This window comes from Cynocephalus volans, chromosome 1 (genome assembly GCF_027409185.1).
Source record: "Cynocephalus volans isolate mCynVol1 chromosome 1, mCynVol1.pri, whole genome shotgun sequence".
Lineage (NCBI taxonomy): Eukaryota > Metazoa > Chordata > Mammalia > Dermoptera > Cynocephalidae > Cynocephalus > Cynocephalus volans.
In genome coordinates, this window is record NC_084460.1 from 272,394,295 (window position 1) to 272,416,111 (window position 21,817).

The 21,817-nt window shown below is 34.2% G+C and overlaps 1 protein-coding gene across 3 annotated transcripts in view; it reads left to right on the forward strand.

Moving 5' to 3' along the window:
• CREB1 (cAMP responsive element binding protein 1) overlaps positions 1-20,760 on the forward strand; it is a 63,663-nt gene extending 42,903 nt beyond the window's left edge. For 2 of the 3 annotated variants that reach the window (XM_063077138.1, XM_063077151.1), the window contains one exon: positions 14,667-15,837. In XM_063077138.1, the coding sequence (XP_062933208.1) occupies positions 14,667-14,811 (145 nt within the window). In that variant the 3' untranslated portion in view covers positions 14,812-15,837. Of the gene's footprint in view, positions 1-14,666; positions 15,838-16,502 lie in introns of those variants that run through there. The other variant, XR_010021505.1, reaches the window with a different exon arrangement.
• Positions 20,761-21,817: the final 1,057 nt, after the last annotated feature.

The window sequence follows — 21,817 nt, forward strand, 5'->3', positions numbered from 1 at the left end:
GAAGGTAAATACCAGAGAGAAATTAGATATCTTGCTGAAGATCACACCTTTTTAGAAATTGGTAGAACTGAGACTTGAACCTGTGTCTGGCACCAAAGCCTGTGAAAATATTACTTCACAGATTCCAGTGTGTAACCATCTCCTGCTAGGCCTCTCAAACCAGAACACATGGCAGTGTGCTGGGGATACATAGCACCAGGAAGTAAACATGAGAAGCTTTCCTTGAATGTTCATTTTGCTGAAAGATTTGAGAGAAATAAATATTATTTTTAAGGTAAAATGTAAAATAAGATATTTAAAAGAAATTCACACCAGCTTCGGGTTGTGCCTACAGAATCCTCATAGTTTCCTCTGCCATCATGGGTACTTTGGTGAGACAGAGAAAGACTCTCCACCTGAACATATACACTAGGATGACTGTTCCTTATTCATATCAGACACAACCTCTCAAACTAAACTTTGATGGGAAAAGTATATGATCCCAAAATTCTATACTATCCAAACTGCCATTTATTTCAAAATGAAGATAAGTGGAAAACATTCTAAAAGAAAGTGAAGATGGTTGTTATATTAATTTATGTTGCTGCATTAACAATCAATCACAAAATCTCAGTGTCTTAGAGCAACAAAATTTCTCCCTTAATTATGTTATTTTGACATCTGCAAGTCAGTTGCCATGGCTCTCCTTCACATGCTTTCTGGTTCTAGGAACCTGGCCGAAGGAGCAGCACCTCTTTGTGACATGCCATTCTTGTGGCAATAGGAAAAGGGCAGTGCTTTTTAAAGCATCTACATGATTGTGGTGAACATCAGGTCCACTCATGTTTCATTGGCCACAGCACAGGCAAAGACAAGCCCAAAGTCAGTGGAGTGGGGATAGACACTCTTCCCATAGGGAGGGAGGAATGGAAAATTGGGAAAGTAATACAGTCTACTACCCTTGTCTTTATATGAGGGTACTTCAAAAATTTTGTTCATGAAAAAATAGAATTAAAAGATAATATGAATCTTTCTATGAACTTTTTGCAGTACACTTGTATAACTTCAGAATGCAAGATTTTAATAGCAGATGTCCTAAAAGCAGAAGTAATAAAGGAAAAGGTTAAATAGATTTGGCCATACAAAAATATAAAACCTCTGTTTCGGGAAGAAAAAGATAGAGAAGCAAGCAAACTGGAAACATCTTACCAAATAATTTCAGAAGATTGATGAGTTGAGGCTATGAATGAGCAGATACATAGAAAATAAATAAGGTAAAAAATTTGAAAAATTGCAAATAATTAAAGTGTATTTGATGAAATCAGAGTACATCCATTCAACCATATACAACTAGCCATTAAGAATGAAGATATATTTTTATTGAGATGGGAAGGTGTTCTTGGTGGACCAAAGAGTAAATATTGTCAGTTTTTAGAATTTATTGTCATTACACAAGTAAAACATGTTCATTAAATTAGGAAACATAAGCTAAAAATCACCTCCTAATTGCACCATCCAAAATATTAACAGTCTAGAGTATATTTTCCCCTAGTACAAAGAAAGATAAATATACATTTTTATTATATATGTTTTAAGTTTTTATTTTGAAATAATTTTAGATTTACAAAGAGTTATAAAATAGTACAGAGTTAGTACAGAGTTTCAGGTACCCTTCACCTAGCTTCTTTTAATTTTAGCATATTACGTTACCAGGGTACATTTATCAAAACTAAGAAATACTGTGGTACAATACTGTTTTAACTGAATTATACATTTTATTCTGATTTCCCCAGAGTTTTTACTTATTCCTTTATCCAGAATCCAATCAAGTACTGTATTCCATTTAGTTGTCATGTCTCCTTTGTCTCCTCCAGTCTGTGAAAGTTTCTTTTTCCTTGTCTTTCATGGCCTTGTGACTTTTGGAGAGTAGTGATCTAGTTTCTTTTAGAATATCCCTCAGTTTGTGTTTGTCTGATGATTTCTTATCATTAGATTGAGGTAATGGATTTTGGTGAAGAATACCACAAAAGTGTAGTGTACCTTTCTCGTCACATCATATCAGGGAACACATACCAGCATGACATATTACTGGTGATGTCAACTTTGATCACTCAGTTAAAGTGTTGTCCAAGTGGTTCCACTGTAGGGTTATCCTTTTTCTCTTTGTATACTCAGTTTCTTAAAAGCAAGTCATTAAGTCAAGCCCACATTCAAGGAGAGGAGAATTAAACTCCACCTCCTAGAAGGGAGAATATCAAAGAATTTGTGGTCATATATTAAAACCATCACAGTAATTGGTATATTTGGGGGAGACACTTAGAGGCTATGCAAATATCCTCTTTCCCAAAAGTTTTGCCCACTAATTTTTAGTATTCACTGGTGAATATTGTCTACTGTAATTATTACTGTGATATTCTAATGGGAATTTTCTATTTCCCCCATCCCTTCTACATTTATTAACTGGAATTCTATAAGGAAGATTTGCCTCTTCTACCCATTATTTATGTATATCAATATGGACTCACAGATATTTATTTTTTGGGTTATAATCCTATCATTGTTTATTAAGTTGTTTAAATGTTTCCAGCTTTGGACATTGGGAACTCTTACAGATTGCCTTCTGTGTCCTTTTGACATACCCCTTCCCCCTGCCCCTTTTTTTTTCACATACATTCTTTCTGAGTGTTCAGGCTCAAATTCTCATCTTGTGTTTTCCCTTCCTCAGCCTTTGAATCAGCCATTTCTCCAATCAGCCCTAGTTCCATTTACTGGAAAATGTTATTTAGAAATAAAGAACTGGCACTAAGTGGGCTCTTTGCTACTGGACTTTCACACTTGGCTCTTACAGAGACAGAACTAGGAAATAGATGTATGTATCTTCATATATGCACATATCCTTATTCTGTATCTGTAAATGTATACACTAAGATAAATCTGAACTCATACTAACATCTCTGACTCTATAACTACAGGGTCCATTCTCACCTTCCCCACTTTGCTTATTTGTAACTTCTTTCTCTGACAGAAACTTGGCTTACGTATTTGTTTAACTCTAGTATACATATAAAATAGTTTCAGAATTGGTAATGTGTACTCGTGAGAAACAAATTTACCAATTACAGTGCAGAGCTTATGAACATTTCTTTTTATTTTTAGCCTGATAGTATTCAATGGAAACAGTTTAGATCTACTCCTTTTCTCTCCGCCTCCTTCAGTGAGATTATATACATTTTAGTACAGTTAGGTTTGTCACCATCTTCGTTTAATTCTGGGATTCCCCAGCATCCCATTTTTTATTTTTAAATTTGCATATAGGTAAGTCCACTCTTTGTGCTGCATAGTTTTATAGGTTTTGATAGATGCATAGTGTTAGATACCTGCCATCACAGTGCCATACAAAACAGGTGCACTATCCTACAAATACTCCCTTGTGATATGTCTTTGTTGTCAGCCTCTGCCCCTTCCCTCAGGCCCTGGAAATCACTTAGTTGTTTTCCATCTTTACAGTTTTGTCTTTTCCAAAATCTCATACAAGAATATTTCAAAAAGTTTGCGGAAAGATTCATATTATCTTTTATTCTATTTTTCCATCAACTTTTTGAATTACCCTCATATAAATGGAATCACAGTATGTAACATTTTTTTTAGATCTGCTTCTTTCACTTGGCAAAATGCATTTAAGATTCATTGATTCTTGTAACACAATGTATAAGGAAAGGGGAAAAAAGATTCATTGATATTGTTACATGAATTGGTAGGTGCCTTTATCACTGTGTATTCTGTTGTATGAATGTACTATGCTTTGTTTATCCATTCATCTTGGTTATTTCCAGTTTTGGAGCAATAAAGTTACTATAAACAGTTACATACATGTTTTTATATGAACTTTCAATTTCCTTGGGTAAATATCTAAGTGGGATGGCTGGGTAGAATGTAAGTGTATATTTAACTTTTATTCCAAAGTGGCTGTACTATTTTGCATTCCCACAGCAATGCATGGTAGTTCCATTTGCTCTACATCCTTGCCAGAACATGGCATTGTCAGGTTCATATCTCATCCCCACCCCCACCCTCATTCGAGAAGGTGCATAGCGGGTATCTCATTGCGGTTTTAATTTGTATTTCCCTAGTAACTGATGGTGTTGAGCAGGTTTTATGTGCTTATTTGCCATCTACATATTTTCTTTGGTGAAGTATCTATTCAGATCTTTCATCTATTTTTTTATTTGGTTGTTTGCTTTGTTTTGAGAGATCTTTTTTTTTTTTTTTTTTTTTGTCTTTTTGTGACCGGCCGCACTGCGCTCAGCTAGTGAACGCCCCGGTCATCCTTATATAGGATCCGAACTGCTGCGCTCCCAGCGCCACACCCTCTCGAGTGCGCCACGGGGTCGGCCCAAGAGAGATCTTTATTCTAGATAGAAGTTCTTTGTCAGATACATGATTTGCAAGTATTTTCCTCTAGACTATGGCTTGTCTTTCATTTTCTTAATACTGTCTATTGCAGAGCAAAATATTTTCATTTTGATGAGGTGTAGATCAGTTTGTTTTACAGATCATATTCATCAGTTCGTTTTATAGATAAGGCTTGTGGTATTTTATCTAAGAATTCTTTGCCTAACTCAAGATCACACAGATATTTCTCCTGTGCTTTCTATAGAAGTGTTATACTTTTTTGTTTTACCTTTAGGTTTGTGATCCCTTTTGAGTTAACTTTTGTATAAGGTGTGAGGGATGTGTGAAGATTCATTTTTTTATTTATGTACATCCATTTTGTTCTAGCACCATTTATTAAAAAGACTGTCCTTTCTCTATTGAATTGCCTTTGCTCTTTTGTCAAAAATTGAGCATATTTGTGTGGGTTTATTTCTGGGCTATCTAACTTGTTCCATTGATCTGTGTCTTTCCTTTCACCAATACCACGCTGTCTTGATTACAATACCTTCACAGTAAGTCTTGAATTTGATAGTGTGAGTCCTTTAACTTTGTTCTTCTTGTACAGAATTATTTTGGCTGTTCTGTTTCCTTTGCATTTTCATATAAATTTTAGAATCAGCTTATTGATGTTTACAGAAAGCTTGCTGGGATTTTTATTAGGACTGTGTTGAGTCTGTAGATCAAATTGAGAACTGACATGTTAACAATACTGAGTCTTCCACTCCATGAACATAGTATACTCTTCATTCGTTTTCCAACATACAGATCCTGCATATATTTTGTTAAATTTATACCTAAATACTTCTGGGGTTTGGTTTGGTTTGGTTTTGGGGCAGGTACTATTTGAAGTAATATATTCAATAGTTCATTGCTGGTATGTAGAAATAAAATTGGCTTCTGTATATTAACCTTTTATCCTGTGATCCTTCTAAATTCACTTACTAATTTTAGGAGTAAGTATATAGAATGTAGAATTGGGATTTTCTACATAGACAATCATGTCATCTGCAGATATGGACAGTTTTAGTTCTTCTTTTTTAGTCTGTATGCCTTTTATTTCCTTTTTCCTTACTGCAGTATCTAGGACTTCTGGTATGATAATAAATAGGAGTGGTGGGAGAGAACACCCTTGCCCTGTTCCTAATCTTAGGGAGTGCATTAGTTAGTTTTCTACTGCTTTTTATCACAAATTACCACAAACTCAGTGGCTCAAACAACATAAATCTCCAGTTCTGTGGGATCAAAGGCCTTCATGGGTCTGACTGGGCTAAAATCAAGGTGTCAGCAGGGCTGCATTACTTTCTAGAGATTTTAGGGGAGATTCTGTTTACCTGCCCTTTCCAGTTTCTAGAGGCCACCCAACTTGCTTGGTTCATGGCCCCCTTTCTCCATCTTCAAAGTCAGTAGTGTTGAATCTCTCTGTGTCTTCCTTCCATAGTCCCATCTTCTACGTCCTTCTTCCATTTTTAAGAACCCTTGTGATTACACTTAAGTCCACCCAGGTAATCCCAGATAATTTTCCTATTTTAAGCTCAGCTGATTTGCAACCTTAATTCTTCTTTGCTGTGTCAGGTCACATATTCCAAAGATTAGGATGTGGACATCTTTCAGGGACCATAAATAATATAATAGCTGTAGGTTCTTTGTAAATGCTCTTTATTATTAGGTTCAGGAACCTCTCTTCTACTTCTAGTTTTCTGAGAGTTTTTTTTTTTTTTCATAAATGATCATTGAATTTTGTCAAATGCTTTTGCTGAGTCTGTTGAGGCTTTTCTTGTCTGTTAATAGAGCAAATTACATTGATTGATATTCCAATGTTGAGACATACATTCATTCCTGGGATGAATCTTTACTTGGTCATGATGCATCATCATTTTTACATATTGCTGGATATTTTGTTGAGGATTTTCACTGTTACATTTATGATTAATATGGGATTTTAGTTTTCTTCTCATGGGTTTGACATTAGGATAATGTTTGCCTCATAAAATGAGTTGTAAGTGTACCCTTCTTTTCTGTTTTCTGGAAGAGATTGTGTAGAATTGGTATTATTTATTCCTTGAATGTTTGGTAGAACTGGGCAGTGAAACCATTTGGGCCTGGAGTTTTCTTTTTTTGGAAGGTTTTTCTTTTTTTTTTAAACCACAAATTGAGTTTCTTTAATAGGTATGGGACAATTCAGACTATTCTTCAGTGTGTTTTGAAAGTTTGTGTTTCTCAATTATTTGAAGTTGATACAACAAACAAACAGAAAGGACATGGTTGGGGGGGAGGGGGGGAGGGAGAAGGGAGGGAGGTTTTGGTGATGGGGAGCATTAATCAGCTACAATGTATATCGACAAAATAAAATGTAAAAAAAAAAAAAAAAAAAAAAAAAAAAAAGAATACTCTGTAGAGCAGGATGGGAGTGGAAAATGGACTGCAGGTGGCTGAGGACATAGTCAGGGGATCAGGAGTGAAGTCCGGGGATCAGGGGCCCAGTGAGCATTTTACCTGCTTCCAAGAAATCTAACTGCAAAGGTAAAGGTTCAAGGATTGCTCTAAATTTTATTTGCAATTATACAAGCAATATATAATTCTATTCTTGTTGCAAAACAAAATGTATATTACAATAAAGCTACAGATAACCAAAAAAAAAAAAAAAAAAGAAAGTTTGTGTTTCTCAGGAATTTGTCCATCTCTTCTAAGTTGACAAATTTACAGGCATAGAGTTGTTTATACTACTTATTATCCTTTTAACATATGTGTGGTGAGCAGGGATGCCCCCTCCTTCATTCTAGTTCTTAAGGTAGAAGTTAGATCAGGGGTTGGCAAACTTTTTTGTAAAGGGCCAGATAATAACTATTTCACGCTTTGTGGACTGAGTTGTCTCTGCCATTGTAAACGAAAGCAGCCACAGATAAACACATGAACAAATAAGCAAAGCTGTGTTCCAGTAAAACTTTACAAAAACAAGCAATGAGGCAGTTTGGCAACCCCTGACATAAATGGTTGACTTAAGACCTTCTTTTCTAACATAAGTATTTAAGGCATTGATTTAGTTGCATCCCACAATTTTTTATTTCTCAAATTTTTATTTGCATTCAGTTCAAAAATTTTTTTATTTCCTTTGAGACTTCCTTTTTGACCTATAGAGTTAGAAATGTTTAATATTTATTTAATCCCACATAATAGAGGATATTCCCAGGTGATTTATAGTCCAAGAACATACCTTAAATTTGTGTCATATAAATATCAAAGAGGTGTAGCTGGTTGATAATGTCATCCAGGCGTTCTATAGCCTTTTTTATTTTCTACTTACTCTGTCATCACTGAGAAGAGTGTTAAAGTATTCAACTATTATTTATGGATTTGTCCATTTCTCCTTTTAGTTCCATCAGCTTTTGCCCCATATATGTTGCAGCACTGTTAATAGCATACACATTTAGAATTATTATGTCTTCTTAGAGGATTAACCCTTTTATTATTATATATTGTCTTTCTTTATCCCTGAAAATATTCCTTCTTCTGATGCTTGCTTTGCCTGATATTAATAAAACTACCCCACGTTCCTTTTGATTAGTATTTGCACGTTATATCCTTTTGCATCCTTTTCCTTCTAATCTGTCTGTGTCTTTATATTTGAAGTAGGATTCTAGATGGCATTTCGTTAGGTCTTGCTTTTTTATTCTGTTTTATTTCTTTTAACTAGTTTAGACAGAGGTTGGCAAACTATGGCCCATGGATCAAATCTAGCGTATAGCCTGTTTCATTTATTTATTTGTGCACACATGCACACGTACACACAACAGAGGCTATTTTGGGACAACAAAACCTAGAATATTTACTATCTGGCACTTTATAGAAAAACCTTGCCTACCTTTGCTTTTAAACAGTCAATTTTTTAGAGCAGTTAAGAACAAGTGGAAAAATTTTATTTCACTTTTGTACATTCGTGTATCCATGTTTTAGTCTGGTGCTATATTATTTCTGCTTCAAAAACTCTTACATTTCCTAGAAAATCTGCTGGCAATGAATTCCCTCCATTTTTGTTTGAGAAAGTCTTTTTTTCATCATATTTGAAAGGTATTTTTGCTGGGTATAGAATTCTGGGTTGATTATTGTTTTATTTGATAGCACTTTAAAGTTGCCACTCCATTGTGTTATGATTTGTGTGGTTTTTGACAAGAAGTCTGCATGTACATAATGCTTCCTTTTTCTCTGCCTGCCTTCACGGTTTTCTTTGCCTTAGATCTTCAGCAATTCAAATATGATATGCCTAGGATTTCCCTCTCTCTTCCCTCCCCAAAATATTTATCCTATTTGGTGTTCTTGCATCTGTGGCCAGTTTTGGAAATTAATTTTGGTAAATTCTGTTATACTTTCTTCAAATATTTTTCTGCTCTGTTCTTTCTGCTTCTGGAATTCCAGTTACACATATGTTAGAATGTCTGAGAGTGTCCCACAGTTCTTGGTGTTCTGTTCTTCTTCCCCGACCCTGTACTTTTTTCTCTTTCTGTTTCAATTTGGATAACTTCTATTGTCCTGTCTTCAAGTTCACTGACTCTCTCCTCAGATGTGTCAATTCAGTTCATGATTACATCAAAGACATTCTTTATCTCTGTTTCCATAAGATTCTTACAGTTTTCCATCTTACTACTGAAATTACCCATCTGATCTTGCATGTTATTCACCTATTCTGTTAGAACCTTTAGCATATTAATCATAGTTATTTTAAATTTTCTATCAAATATTTCTAACATCATCATATCAGAATCTGGTTCTGATGATTGCTCTGTCTCTTGGGAGTGTTTATTCTCTTGCCTATGCATGTGCATAGTTGAAAGCCAGACGTATTGCATAGGACAGTAGATATTGAGGTGAGGTATGTGTTTTTATGCCTGGAAAGGGGCCCAATATTTCCTTCTATGAGGACTTCTGTTGGGGAAGAAGGCAGTTTGCCATAATCTAAGGGAGGACTTGGGTTCTGGTACCACAGGCTTCAAACACCTGGAGAGCACTAGCTTGTTTCTAGGGTTGAGGGAGTTTCCAGAGTAATACCTGTTTGATTCTGAATTTCCTGTCTTCCTTTTGTGCTGTACCTTAGATAGGTTCTATTTTTAGGCTCTTATTTCTCTCCTGTCCTCCTCCCAACAGCAGTTTTCTGCCGTTACTTATTTGGAGCTTTTTGGTAGAGAAGGGGTGGATCTCTGTTATTCTGATTAAGGCTCAGTATTAAGTATGCACTTAATTTCTTGGTCTCAGAGTGTGGTCTTCTCAGTTCTCTTGCCACTCTCTGCAGAGTAGGGCCTGACATGATTCCCTCAACCACAGTGAGTGTTCATCCATGTCCTAATGCCAGCAGTGTTCCCTTCCTGCCACAGATTAAGACTTTTGTTCCACAGTGGAGACAGGCTTCTATAGAATATTCTTGTTCTTCCCATCAGCTGCTGTTCCCCTTCCCCAGGTATGTACCACAATGGATACTTCTTGAGACACTTTGCAGTCTTTTCTGTGAATGTCCAATGGGGTTCATGGAGAAAAAGAAAAGTTTTCAAGAGCATGAAAACTCTCCCAGTTTCTGCAGCCCCCAGAGGTTAACCCACCAGCCTATACTCTGGCTAGCCAAAAGGAAAAAGAAAAAAAGATTTTGGGTTAGTCTGCTGTGCAACCTTAGCTCTCTGATGGGTTTTAAAACATTCATGAATTTGAAGCTAGTCCTCTTTTTCACTATAAGGGTGGGAATACCATTCTTTCTAGTTTTCTGTATCCTGGGACAGAAGACAGAACCAATACACTTATTTTTAAATTAATATAATTTCTGTAAATAAAGATTGGAAAGACCTGTATAAATGTAAAGGGAAAAGAAAAAAAGGTAGTATGGAAGGATTGAAGATGCTGATAAAATGAAGGAATAAGTAAAACAAAATAAGAGTATCATATAGAGGCAAAGAATTAGTTCAGTAGATGCAGGAAGAGGATACAGATATTGAAACATGTGAAAGAAATTTTTTTCTAAAATTGTCTGTCAAATCAATTTCAGAATTTATCAGCCATCTGTTTGCAAGAATGTTTGGAATCATAAAATCCTATTTCTATATTAGAAGAAACATCAGAGATCAACTTAATCTTCATATTGAGTCACCAGACCAATCCACTGGGAGATCCTTTCATTCTCTCTGTTCTTAAAAATACTTAGATAGAAATTTTTGAGGTTTAAGAGGTACTTTCCAAGCTAGAGATTTCTTTATAATTTTTACTTGTTACTTATTGAATTTTGTATTCTACTTTAAAGTATGTAGTACTGTTTATTTTAATATGAAAATGGCTGCCATCCCATTAATTAAAATTAGTGCTTTAGAATGACATGCCACATTTTGTTCCCTGGCTTTTTGCACACTCATTAATACAAAGCTAACCTATACCTTGGTTTGGGACATGCTTGTGAGTCCTTTTTTTTTTTTTTTCTCCCTCCTTTTTAAACAGATGAAGAAGCAGTCCTCGAATGGGAAGGGACTTCCTGGAAGCTACATAGCTAGTTAGTGTCACAGCTGGGATCTGAACCCAAACTTCCTGATCCCCAGTTTAGAACTCTTGCTGGTATATCCTATTGTTTTAAATTTGTATTCAAATTTATTTATTTTAAACTATAACTAATTTGAGCATCACTCTACAAGCTAGTGTTATTTGAAATTTATTCAGTGTTTCCCCCCCACCACCACCTAAAAAAAGTATTATATACTCAAATTAAGTTTGAGACATGCTACATGGAATTCCTCTTTGGAAAGTCACAATTCACATTAGTATACTGAAAGGATTCAAAGTCTTGCTTTGAAGAAATAAGTTAATTTTCTCGGTCCAGTGGTTTTTGTTTTTGTCTTTTGAGGAAAACACACTTTAATCTTTTACAACATTATAGTATACTGATTAACATGGAACAAAGTTGAGATACTAACCTTATAGGATCATACTAGCTTAACTTTCCAAACTGGCAGTGTAGATATAGCATCTGTGAGGGTACTGTACTTGTGGACCATAAATTCTCAGGTAATAGAGAGGAAAAAGCAAGAGAAATAAGATTACTTAACCCTGGCTGAAACTAGATTTGTAAATGTACATACATCCTACATGTTTTTCTATATTGTTAGAATTCACCAAGTATAGAACATCCAAATTTATCTCTGAATTATTTCCACTGTCATATTTTTTTAGATCACCTTTTTCCTTATGGCCCCAAAGTACCTCTTGGCTTGTCTTTTTCACTATTCAGTAGAATGCTGGGTCATTTTTAACCCATTTCCAAAGAAATTTTCTCCAATGGTAAAGTGATGGAGTAGATTACATATTGTCCATATCTCTCTATCAGGGGTAATACAACATTAGATGCAGGGGTTTTTTTTAATTCCAGAAATCATCTTGCATTGGAAGCAAATGCTCCTTTTTTCTGGATAGGCTATATGCAGATGAAGATACTAATGGAATTATAGTATACAGCCATTTGAGTTATCTAAAAATAATAAGAGCCAACATGTTAACAAAATGTCAGGTACTATTTCATGTGCTTAACCTATATTAACTCATTTAATCCTCATAAACTTTTTGAGTTAGATAATATCATCTCTTTTTTACAGTCAGGAAACTGGTTAAGTAATTTGCCTTTGCCTTACAAAATTGGTAAGGGGTGGAATCACTTTAACCCAGGAATCTGGCACTGAAGATACTATTAACTGCTATACCATATTGCCCCTGTTGTAAATGATTTTAAATTGCTGTGTTTTTCATCTTTTAAAGATTTAGAATCTTTTTTGCTTTCAAGTCTTATGTCCATTTAACAATCAGAACCTACCTTGTGCTAATCCCTGTGCCTAGTGGCTGAGGATATAAAGAATAAGATATGGCCCTTGACCACATGTAGCTAAGAAGGAGTTTATTTGTTTAGACTTAGAATCTTGCTAAAGAATAATTTTTTATTATTTTTAATATGTTAGATTTTTATAATAATTTTTTATTTTTAATTGTGGTAAAAAACGTATAGCATAAATAAAATTTACCATCTTAACTATGTTTAAGTATACAGGTAAGTAGTATTAAGTATATTCACATTGTGGTGCAGCAGATCTCCAGAATTTTTCATCTTCCAAAACTGAAACTCTAAACCCATTAAACAACAACCCCATTTCCCCCTCTGCCCTAGCAGCCACCATTCTAAGTCCTGTTTCCATGAATTTGATTAAGATACAGTATTATACAGTATTTGCCTTTTTGTGACTAGCTTAATTTTACTTAGCATAATGCCCTGGGGGTTCATCCATGTTGTAGCCTTCCTTTTTAAGGCTAAGTAATATTCCATTGTATATACAGTTAGGTATCACTTATGATCATGATACATTCTGAGAAATGCATCATTAGGCAATTTATTCCTTATGCAAACATCTATCTCCAAGTGTACTTGTACAAACCTAGATGCTATAGCCTACTACACACCTAGTCTATATGGTATATAACCTGTTGCTCCAAACACTGTCGTGTATGTGGTCCATCATTGACTGAAACATTATGTGGCACATGACTGTATATGCCACATTTTGTTTCTCCATTCATGTGTTGATGGACATTAGTTCCATCTCTTGGCTGTTGTGAATAATGCTGTAGTGAAAATGGGTTTGCAGGTATCTCTTTGAGGTTCTGCTTTCAATTCTTTTGGATACGTATCAAGAAGTGGGATTGCTAGATCATACAGTAAATTCTATTTTTAATTTTTTGAGGAACCCCCACTCTGTATTCCATAGCAGCTGCATTGTTTTACATTCCCACCAACTGTATATAAGGGTTACAGTTCCTTCACATCCTCACTAACAATTGGTATTTTCTTGTTGTGGTGGTGGTTTTTGATAGTAGCCATTCTTCTCCTGGTTATGAGGTGTGATATGTCATGATTTGTTTTGCATTTACCTGATGATTGTGATGCTGAGCATCTTTTCATATACTTACTGACCATTTGTATATCTTCTTTGGAGAAATGTCTACGCCCATATTTTAATCAGGTTATTTTGTTGTTAAATGTAGGAGTTCATTATATATTCTGGATATTAATACGATTTGCAAATATTTTCTCTCATTCTGTGGGTTGCCTTTCACTGTTCATTGTGTCCTTTGAGGTGCAGAAGTTTTTATGATTGATATAGTCCTATTTGTATATTTTCCATTTGTCTCCTATGCTTTTGGTGTCATATCCGAGAAATCATTCCAAATCCACTGTCAGAAAGCTTTTTCCCTATGTTTTCTTCTGGAAGTTTTGATAGTTTTAGGTCTTACATTTAGGTCTTTGATCCATGTGAGTTAATTTTTTGTATATGGTATAAAAGGTAAAGGTCTAATTTCATCCTTTTGCATGTGGATATCCAGTTTCCCCAACACCATTTATTTTGGGGTTTTGGGTGGTTTTTTTGGGGGGGTGGGGGTGGCTGGCCGATATTGAACTCTTGACCTTGATGTTGTAACACTGTGCTCTAAACAACTGAGTTAATCGGCCAGCCCAACCAACACCATTTGTTGAAGAGACTATTGTGTTAGATTTTTTAAATGCCCTGAAATGATGAGTTTGTAAGATTTTCTTTTTCTTTTTTAGTTGAACTCTATTGGCTTTATTGCTATTCTAGAATCAGGCAACATGTTATTCCGTAAAATAGAATTAATGTTCCAACGAGCCAAGCAGAGGAGGTTGGTTCTATAGACAGAAATAAGCTAAATAAAGTAGAAACAAAGAACAAAATGTGGATTGGTCATTTCAAAGTTACTTTCCTTGTCAGGTGGGGACAGGAAGAAAAATAACATCAGATTACTTCAGGCTATCTCTTTTGTGTAATGATTAAAGTGGAGAGAACTTCATTCTTGTACCTATTGAAGATTTAAATTGGCTGTCAGATTTTCTATAAAGGATGTTTTTCACACTGAAATTTAGCATTAATATTTTCTTAGTTATTGATATGAATATAATTTCAAGTTTCGTAGATATGATGCAGAACATTTTAATAAATTTTCAACATTTTTAAGTGATCATTTATCTCTGTGGGGTTTTCATGTTTTTTTTATCAACCTTCTGTGATATATTAAAATCAAAATTTGATATAAGACAAATTCCAAGTCATTATCTTTCCAAATGCCTAATATGTATTAAAATGTTTGTTTTGAACTATTTCTTTAAGCAAAAAGTAATCCAAAATAAAGGATATAGAAATCATTTTCATCATTTTCCCATCCTTTTTTGCTTGTAGGGAAGCAGCACGAGAGTGTCGTAGAAAGAAGAAAGAATATGTAAAATGTTTAGAAAACCGAGTGGCGGTGCTTGAAAACCAAAACAAGACACTGATTGAGGAGCTAAAAGCACTTAAGGACCTTTACTGCCACAAATCAGATTAATTTGGGATTTAAATTTTCATCTGTTAAGGTGGAAAATGGACTGGCTTCGCCACAATCAGAAAGACAAAATAAACATTTTATTTTCTAAACATTTCTGTTTTTCTATGCGCAAAACTGCCTGAAAGCAACTACAGAATTTCATTCATTTGTGCTTTTGCATTAAACTGTGAATGTTCCAACACCTGCCTCCACTTCTCCCCTCAAGAAATTTTCAGCGCCAGGAATCATGAAGATACTTCTGCTTTTCAACCCCCACCCTCCTCAAGAAGTAATAATCTGTTTACTTGTAAATTGATGGGGGAAATAAGGAAAAGAAAACCTTTTAAAAAATGATTTCAAGGTTTGCGCTGAGCTCCTTGATTGCCTTAGGGACAGAATTACCCCAGCCTCTAGAGCTGAAGTAATGTGTGGGCCGCATGCATAAAGTAAGTAAGGTGCAATGAAGAAGTGTTGATTGCCAAATTGACATGTTTTCTTTCACATTTTCATTGTGATTATGTAAAATTGTTGAGATACACCCTCTAAAAAAGAATTTTAGTATGGTGTTGAAGAAATTAGGAAAGAATTCGGAGTGCTTTCTGTGTACATTTATCTTCTTCCATACTGAAAATTTATCTTTGATTCCTAAAATCATTCTGTATTAACTACAGCTCTTCCATAGGGCAGTTGTTGCTTCTTAATTCAGTTCTGTATGTGTTCAACTTTTTTGAATGCATGAAAAGAAGTAACCAACTGAATGAAAAAGCATGGTATTTGAATTTTAAATTAAAGTACAAAGCTTATTTTAATTAGTACTAAATTCTTAGTAAAAAGATGCTGATTAGTAAACCAACCCCTTGAGTTATATAACAAGGTTTTTAAATAAATGTTTTTGTCCTTGCCTTCAGAAATACTTATATTGTCACTCATTTACTTAAAAAGATATTTAATTTACTGTTGCCCTTTGCACTTACATTGTACCACCAATGGAAAGCCTTCAGGATGTTAAATAAAGCGACTTGATACTTGTTTATGAAATGTTATATGTTGTAGAAAAATACTGACTTTAAATCTTTTTCATATTAACATACTTTAACAGAATCTCTATTGGATTTTCTAAATGAAAGAAGTAAGGATATGGCTCTAAAAAGTACACTGTTAGAGTGTACAAGGAATTTTCTTCAAACATATTTGAATGACTGCTGTACTACAGTATTTGGATTGTCATTCTTGCAAAACAGTTTTCTAAAAAGAGTAATTTTGCTTTAGCTTTCCAATATGCTATATAGCCTTTGTCATTTTATAAAGGAGCTACCTATTTTAACTCCTGACTATAACAGTCTACATTTGTGTGTATTATACATTGTTTCTAATACTACTTTTAATTACTAATTGCTCCTTTTATTCATTAAGCCTGATCTAAATGTTACCTTTTAAAAGAAAAATAAGACTAAGTGGATTTTAAAAATTGGAGACTGACATAACGTTAGATTATAATCTCTCATTTGAGAAGGAAATTCCTTTTTAAAAAGTCAAGAAATTTAGAAAATTAATGTCTTATATTAAGTCATGGGTTATTTAAGAAAGTTTAACATGATAAAATGTGCAGATGTGAGTGTTAATTATTGGGTCCATTTTTAAAAGTAAGATTTTTAATTAATATTTGTAAATGGTATATTTTTGTTTATAACAAACCGTTGTCTTTTTTCAAGGATGAACAAAGTTTATGAAGGAGAATCATTCTAAGAATTGAGTGATGTAGTCTTTATATTTGGACAATTCACCAGATTCTCAAGAAGGCTTTCAAACGACTGTAAAGTTTGATATTTGTCCTGCTGACCTAATGGGGAAAGTTATAGTATACAAATTGTTTGTATACCAGCATAGTTAATGTCATTTTCTAAAACTGGTTTAACGGAAAATCACAAATCTTTTCACAAACTGGAATTATTTTGTATTGGGTCAAAATGTCAGATTGAACATTTTTAATGTCGTCAGCGTTGTAAGTGAAAAATTGTCTAGTGAGTTGTATTCTCTAAAGTCTTTTTCAGAAGTTAAGGCTTTCTACTTAATTAGGAAGTTGGTGGTCCTCTTAGTCCCTCATAAATGAAGGCAATCACATTCACATTAGCTGGCTGGAGATTTGTAAGTTATAAAAACCTGGTCCTTGAGGATGATTGCCCTGGTTTGAAGTCACTTACTTAATGATGAGGTGAGAAATGTATTCTTTTGCTAAATCTGTTTTAGACCCTCTACAGATAGAAATCAAGCATCTTTTGTGCTGGCTTTTTTTTTTTTTTTTAAACACAAGAATTGGAAAAAAAGGTGTTTGTTTTTAAGCATGCAACTTTGAGAACCTTTATTAAAGAAAATGACATAATTTTTTAAAAAATCTTGTAGCCAAGAACATATGTGGCCACATTACCAGTAATGTTTTTTTTCTTCATATTGGCCAAAAGGGAATGAAAATGTCATCATAGGAATCTGTACATATGCTACTGATTTTCCCTAGAAATAGCAAGTTTGGTATTGCTCACTTTGCAGATACAGGGCCACATGGCACTTTTATCTACAGGACAGATTAACTCTAATAAAAGTGAAGTGGGGAGGAGTTTATTTTTGATATATTACTTTTGTGAGTTTTCAAGCTTTGATAGTGTTTAACTGAAAAGTGGTTTAGAAAGGGCTAGATCCAATGTCTTCACATTATTAAAAAAAAAAATGATATCAGATACAATTTTAAGTTCATTCTTTTTCAAACTCAAGTACCATATTGGCAACCATAATATTGTCATAGGTGCTCTGTTCATTTAGATATTCTTGGGGGGGGAGGGAAATGGCATTTGTATAATATATGTGTACATATATATATACATACAGTATATAATCTAAAGCTCTGAGAGCTCTTAAGTCAGGAATGCTGAGTATTATAGTATATTAAGATCAGATAAAATTTTACATTTTGTGTGTTCTATTGCATCCCTTCTTGTAGTTTCTGACTGCATTACTCCAGCACTCATTGATTTTTATCTTCTAATTTTCGTCCAGTATTTTATTTTTCATTAGTTTTCTTTGGCTTGATACTCTTATATATGCTGTTACTAGTCACTTGAAAACTCCTCCCCCCAAAACTATTCGGTTTTTATGCTTTGTCTCTGGCAGCTATAACAGTGGTTAGAGCATTTTGAAGATAGCTTTTGAAAGGAACCACTGATTTTTCAAAAATCATCCTGGGGGAGGAATTTCATTTGAGCAGGGATTTTGTCAGAAAATGTGTTTTGACGGTAGGTCAGCAGCAGTGCTAGTATCTGAAAGCACAATACCAGTCAGGCAGGCTGTCCAATCAGAAGTCATCTGGCTGAAGTTTATCTCTGTCTCTCAGGACTAATCCCCACTATCTTTTTAACCATTTGAGGTGACATGTGGAATCATACAAAGGCTTAGGAAGAAACAAGTTTGCTTAAACCAGGATGCTTTTACTTACTTGAACTGACTTCAGTCTAGATTTCTTCTTTTCACATTTATCGGATTTTTAATTGTGATCAACTACAGTCAGCTATTAAGGTAAATTGGTCTCTGTTTATTTTGAAGATCGAAGGATGCTTCATTTTCCAGGATTAAATAAAGCTAATATATCTTAAATTTAAGATTTTGAATTAAAGTGGGTTTTAGAAACAGTGGTTACATCCCTTTTTCAGTTATTTTCAAGAGGCTTTATTTTGTTGCCTTTGTAGCCCTGAAAACTTGGTATATTGTTTCCCATTGACCCAGTACATAAGTTGTATATTTATTCAAATTATATTTGCATTATATTCTTTGTAAATGTTTGGTGTAACTTGCACTTTTTTAAATGACCCAGTTTGGGTATTAGCAACTTAAGAAATCCTCTCATCAATTAATTATCGACTGACTTTGGGTCCTCCTCCTCTCTTCAAATCATGTGACTTTTTTAATGAAAATTTTTCATTGATTAAAATATTTTATCACCTAAAAACTAGCCTTAAAAATAGCTGTAAAAGAAAAATATCTGGAAATTAGATTTTCCTAGCCCAGTTCATTATAAAATGGGCTCAAACCTTATTCTTTCATCATGGAGACTGAAGGAAAAGTAAACCAAGTGAATAATATTTATTTCCAATTTTAAGTGAGACTTTATCCTCACCCCAACATTAATACTGTCTATAATATGCCAAAATATCCATTCATTTGTCCAGAGTAGTAAAAGATTTTTTTAAATAGTTATTGTCATCACAGAGACCACATGTAATAATCATTTCACCAAATTATTTTCACTTTAGGTTGGTTGTATTAACATCAAAGAAATGCCTAAATTTGATTGATTTCAGATGAGGAGAGGGGGAAAGTGAAGTGTGTTTAGTAAGCCTGTAGGTGAAGAGTTGTGGAATAAATTTGTTCAGTTGTACAAAGCACAACTAGAATTTTTTGTTGGGTGGCTTACATACATCTTTAATACTTTTAATGTTAATGTTGACTTTTTTAAGTTGACTACACAGTCATTAGGAACTGGTTTCCTTGACTTTCTAGAATCAATGGCTAGGAGAGGAATAATCCTTAAGGGGTCGAACATATCATAAAGCTGAGTCAGTATGGAAGAATTTCAAATAAATCAAACAGGGTGCTGAAGTTCCATCTGTCTCATCTGCTTATGATAAGTTCTTATTGATTAGTGAATGTAGCTTAAGCCTTTGTATGTGTCCTCAGGGGGCAGACAAACTTTAAGAGGGACCAGATAACGTTTGAATGGAGGGATTATATTTCAGGTGTTTTAGCTTGAAATTTATTTTTTAAAAAAAGAAAAATTAAAAAAATAAATAAAATAGAACAAAGCCTGTAAAACAAGCTGATATTATAAACAGGCACAGTTGTTTAGCACAGAGAGAATATTGACCTGTCTGCATTCTGGTACTGTGGATACAGGTCCCAGCTGGGTATAACATGATACTTTTTAAATTATTCTCACCAGCAAGTAAAAGGAGAATGAACAATCTTCAGAAAATGTCTTTGAAAAGGGTCAACCAGTAGGAAATTCAAATTTTACTTACTTTATAAGGCATTATTTAATACTTGCCTATAGAAGTACAGCATTTCCAAGCTTCTGTCTGAGGAGCATCTCAGAAATGTGAGAGTAAATCTGAGATGGCTTAAAAATTGGTAGGGAAGGAAGAAAATCCCTGCAGATAATGATCTTATGTTTGTTGGCCAAATGAAATGGTCTGTCATTGTTTGGGAGGTTTTATTTTCTTACATTTTTAAAATTGAATTGGTAAATGCTTTATAGACATATTTTTATCCAGGTGCCACTCCAATTTGTGTATGTAATAAAATTATTTATATTGAAATTGGGAAATAATTTGTCCACATTTTTCTGTGAGTTTAGATTAGGGGTGGCAAAGAGTGCTAGTTAGCAGTTTTCCATGTAAAGTTGTCCTTGACTGATTTGTCCCATGTCAGTTGTAATCCTCCTCTTCCCCACAAAATGAATTATTTCTAATCCAGATGTTACCACTTGAAACTTTTTAGAAACAATAATCAGGGAAGTTCCTGGAAAGGTGGTTTTTTGTTGTTGTTTTTCCTGGAGCATTGGGGTAAAGAATACCTCCCCCAAAACTATTAGCACAAAACAGGGTATGGATTTTTAACTCTGATGTTTCTATTGGAGTTGAATACTAAATAACTATAATGAGGGAAATACATTTCTAATTAAATTCCCTACATTCTAGAAACATCCCTGTTTAAATTTTTTTACCTGAATCTTTTTGTGCTATATGTATAAAGGAAAAAAATGTACTGAGTTACAATGCATTTTATTAACACTATGTACATATTAGCTGCTTTGTGTTCAGAATGGTAGCAATTGCTTTGTATATTAAAGTGATCCTTGTGAATTTGTGAAATATTGTCATAAAGTACTTTTTCTTACTGTAATCTTTGTGGTATCAACTGTCATAATGCCCTTTTTACACAAAACATTTTATGTGCAGTCACATAAACATGCTTTTAAAAACTCTGTTAAGTCTCATTTTTGGGGATGGGATCTCTTTATATTTTGTTTTTTGCGGGCTGAGCCCATGGCGCACTCGGTAGCGTGCTGCGCTAGCAGCGCGGCGTCACTCCCGCTGCCGCGGGTTCGGATCCTATATAAGGATGACCGGTGCACTCACTGGCTGAGCGCCGGTCACGGAAAAAAAAAAAAAAAAAAAAAAAAATCTTTATTTTGTTTTTTGCTAGTAGTGTTAAGCCATATTTTCTGGAACTTAGGTTTATTAATTTTTTAAATGAGCAAAAGTTATGATATCACAAGGTTGTGTAGCATAGCAAAAGAGAACTGTGATTTAAGCAACAAGAACATATCTCCAGTTACTTAATTTTACTGTACTCCTAAGTTTTACAAGACTTCTTTTTCAGTAAGATTGAACGGTACTTATTTGAGGATTTGGAGATGTTACTGACCTGTTGAGATAACTAATGAAGACATGTCACTAGCTGTCTCCAACATCATAAAATGCAAATTTGCACTGAAAAAACAACCAGAATAGATAACTTCTCAGGTCCCCTCACAACTGTAAAATTCTGTAATCATATCACAAAATGGAAGGGAAAGGGAGGGGATGTGGTTAATATTTGCTTAAGGAATAAGAATAAAAAGATTCTGTCCTGTACTACTGAACTTCTGAAATAAGTCCTGAAACTTATGAAAATAAGCAGTTACATTTATTCCTAAGTATGTTCTTTTTTAATTGCCAAGATGTGTTTATTAAGCCTGCTTTACCTGCCACTATATAGAAAGAATTACATGAATTTCATCTTTTTCTTCTCAAAGAGTAAGCACATAATTTATCATATAAACACATTTTTGAGAGTGAATGGGTGATGTTAATTACATGGGGACAACAGGCATAAACCAGGATTGTGCTGAACATGGCTTATAAGTCATGGTCAGGTGTTTGGATCTTCAGTAAAAGAGTGCTTCTCTTCACCCACACCTATGCTGTCATGACAAATAATT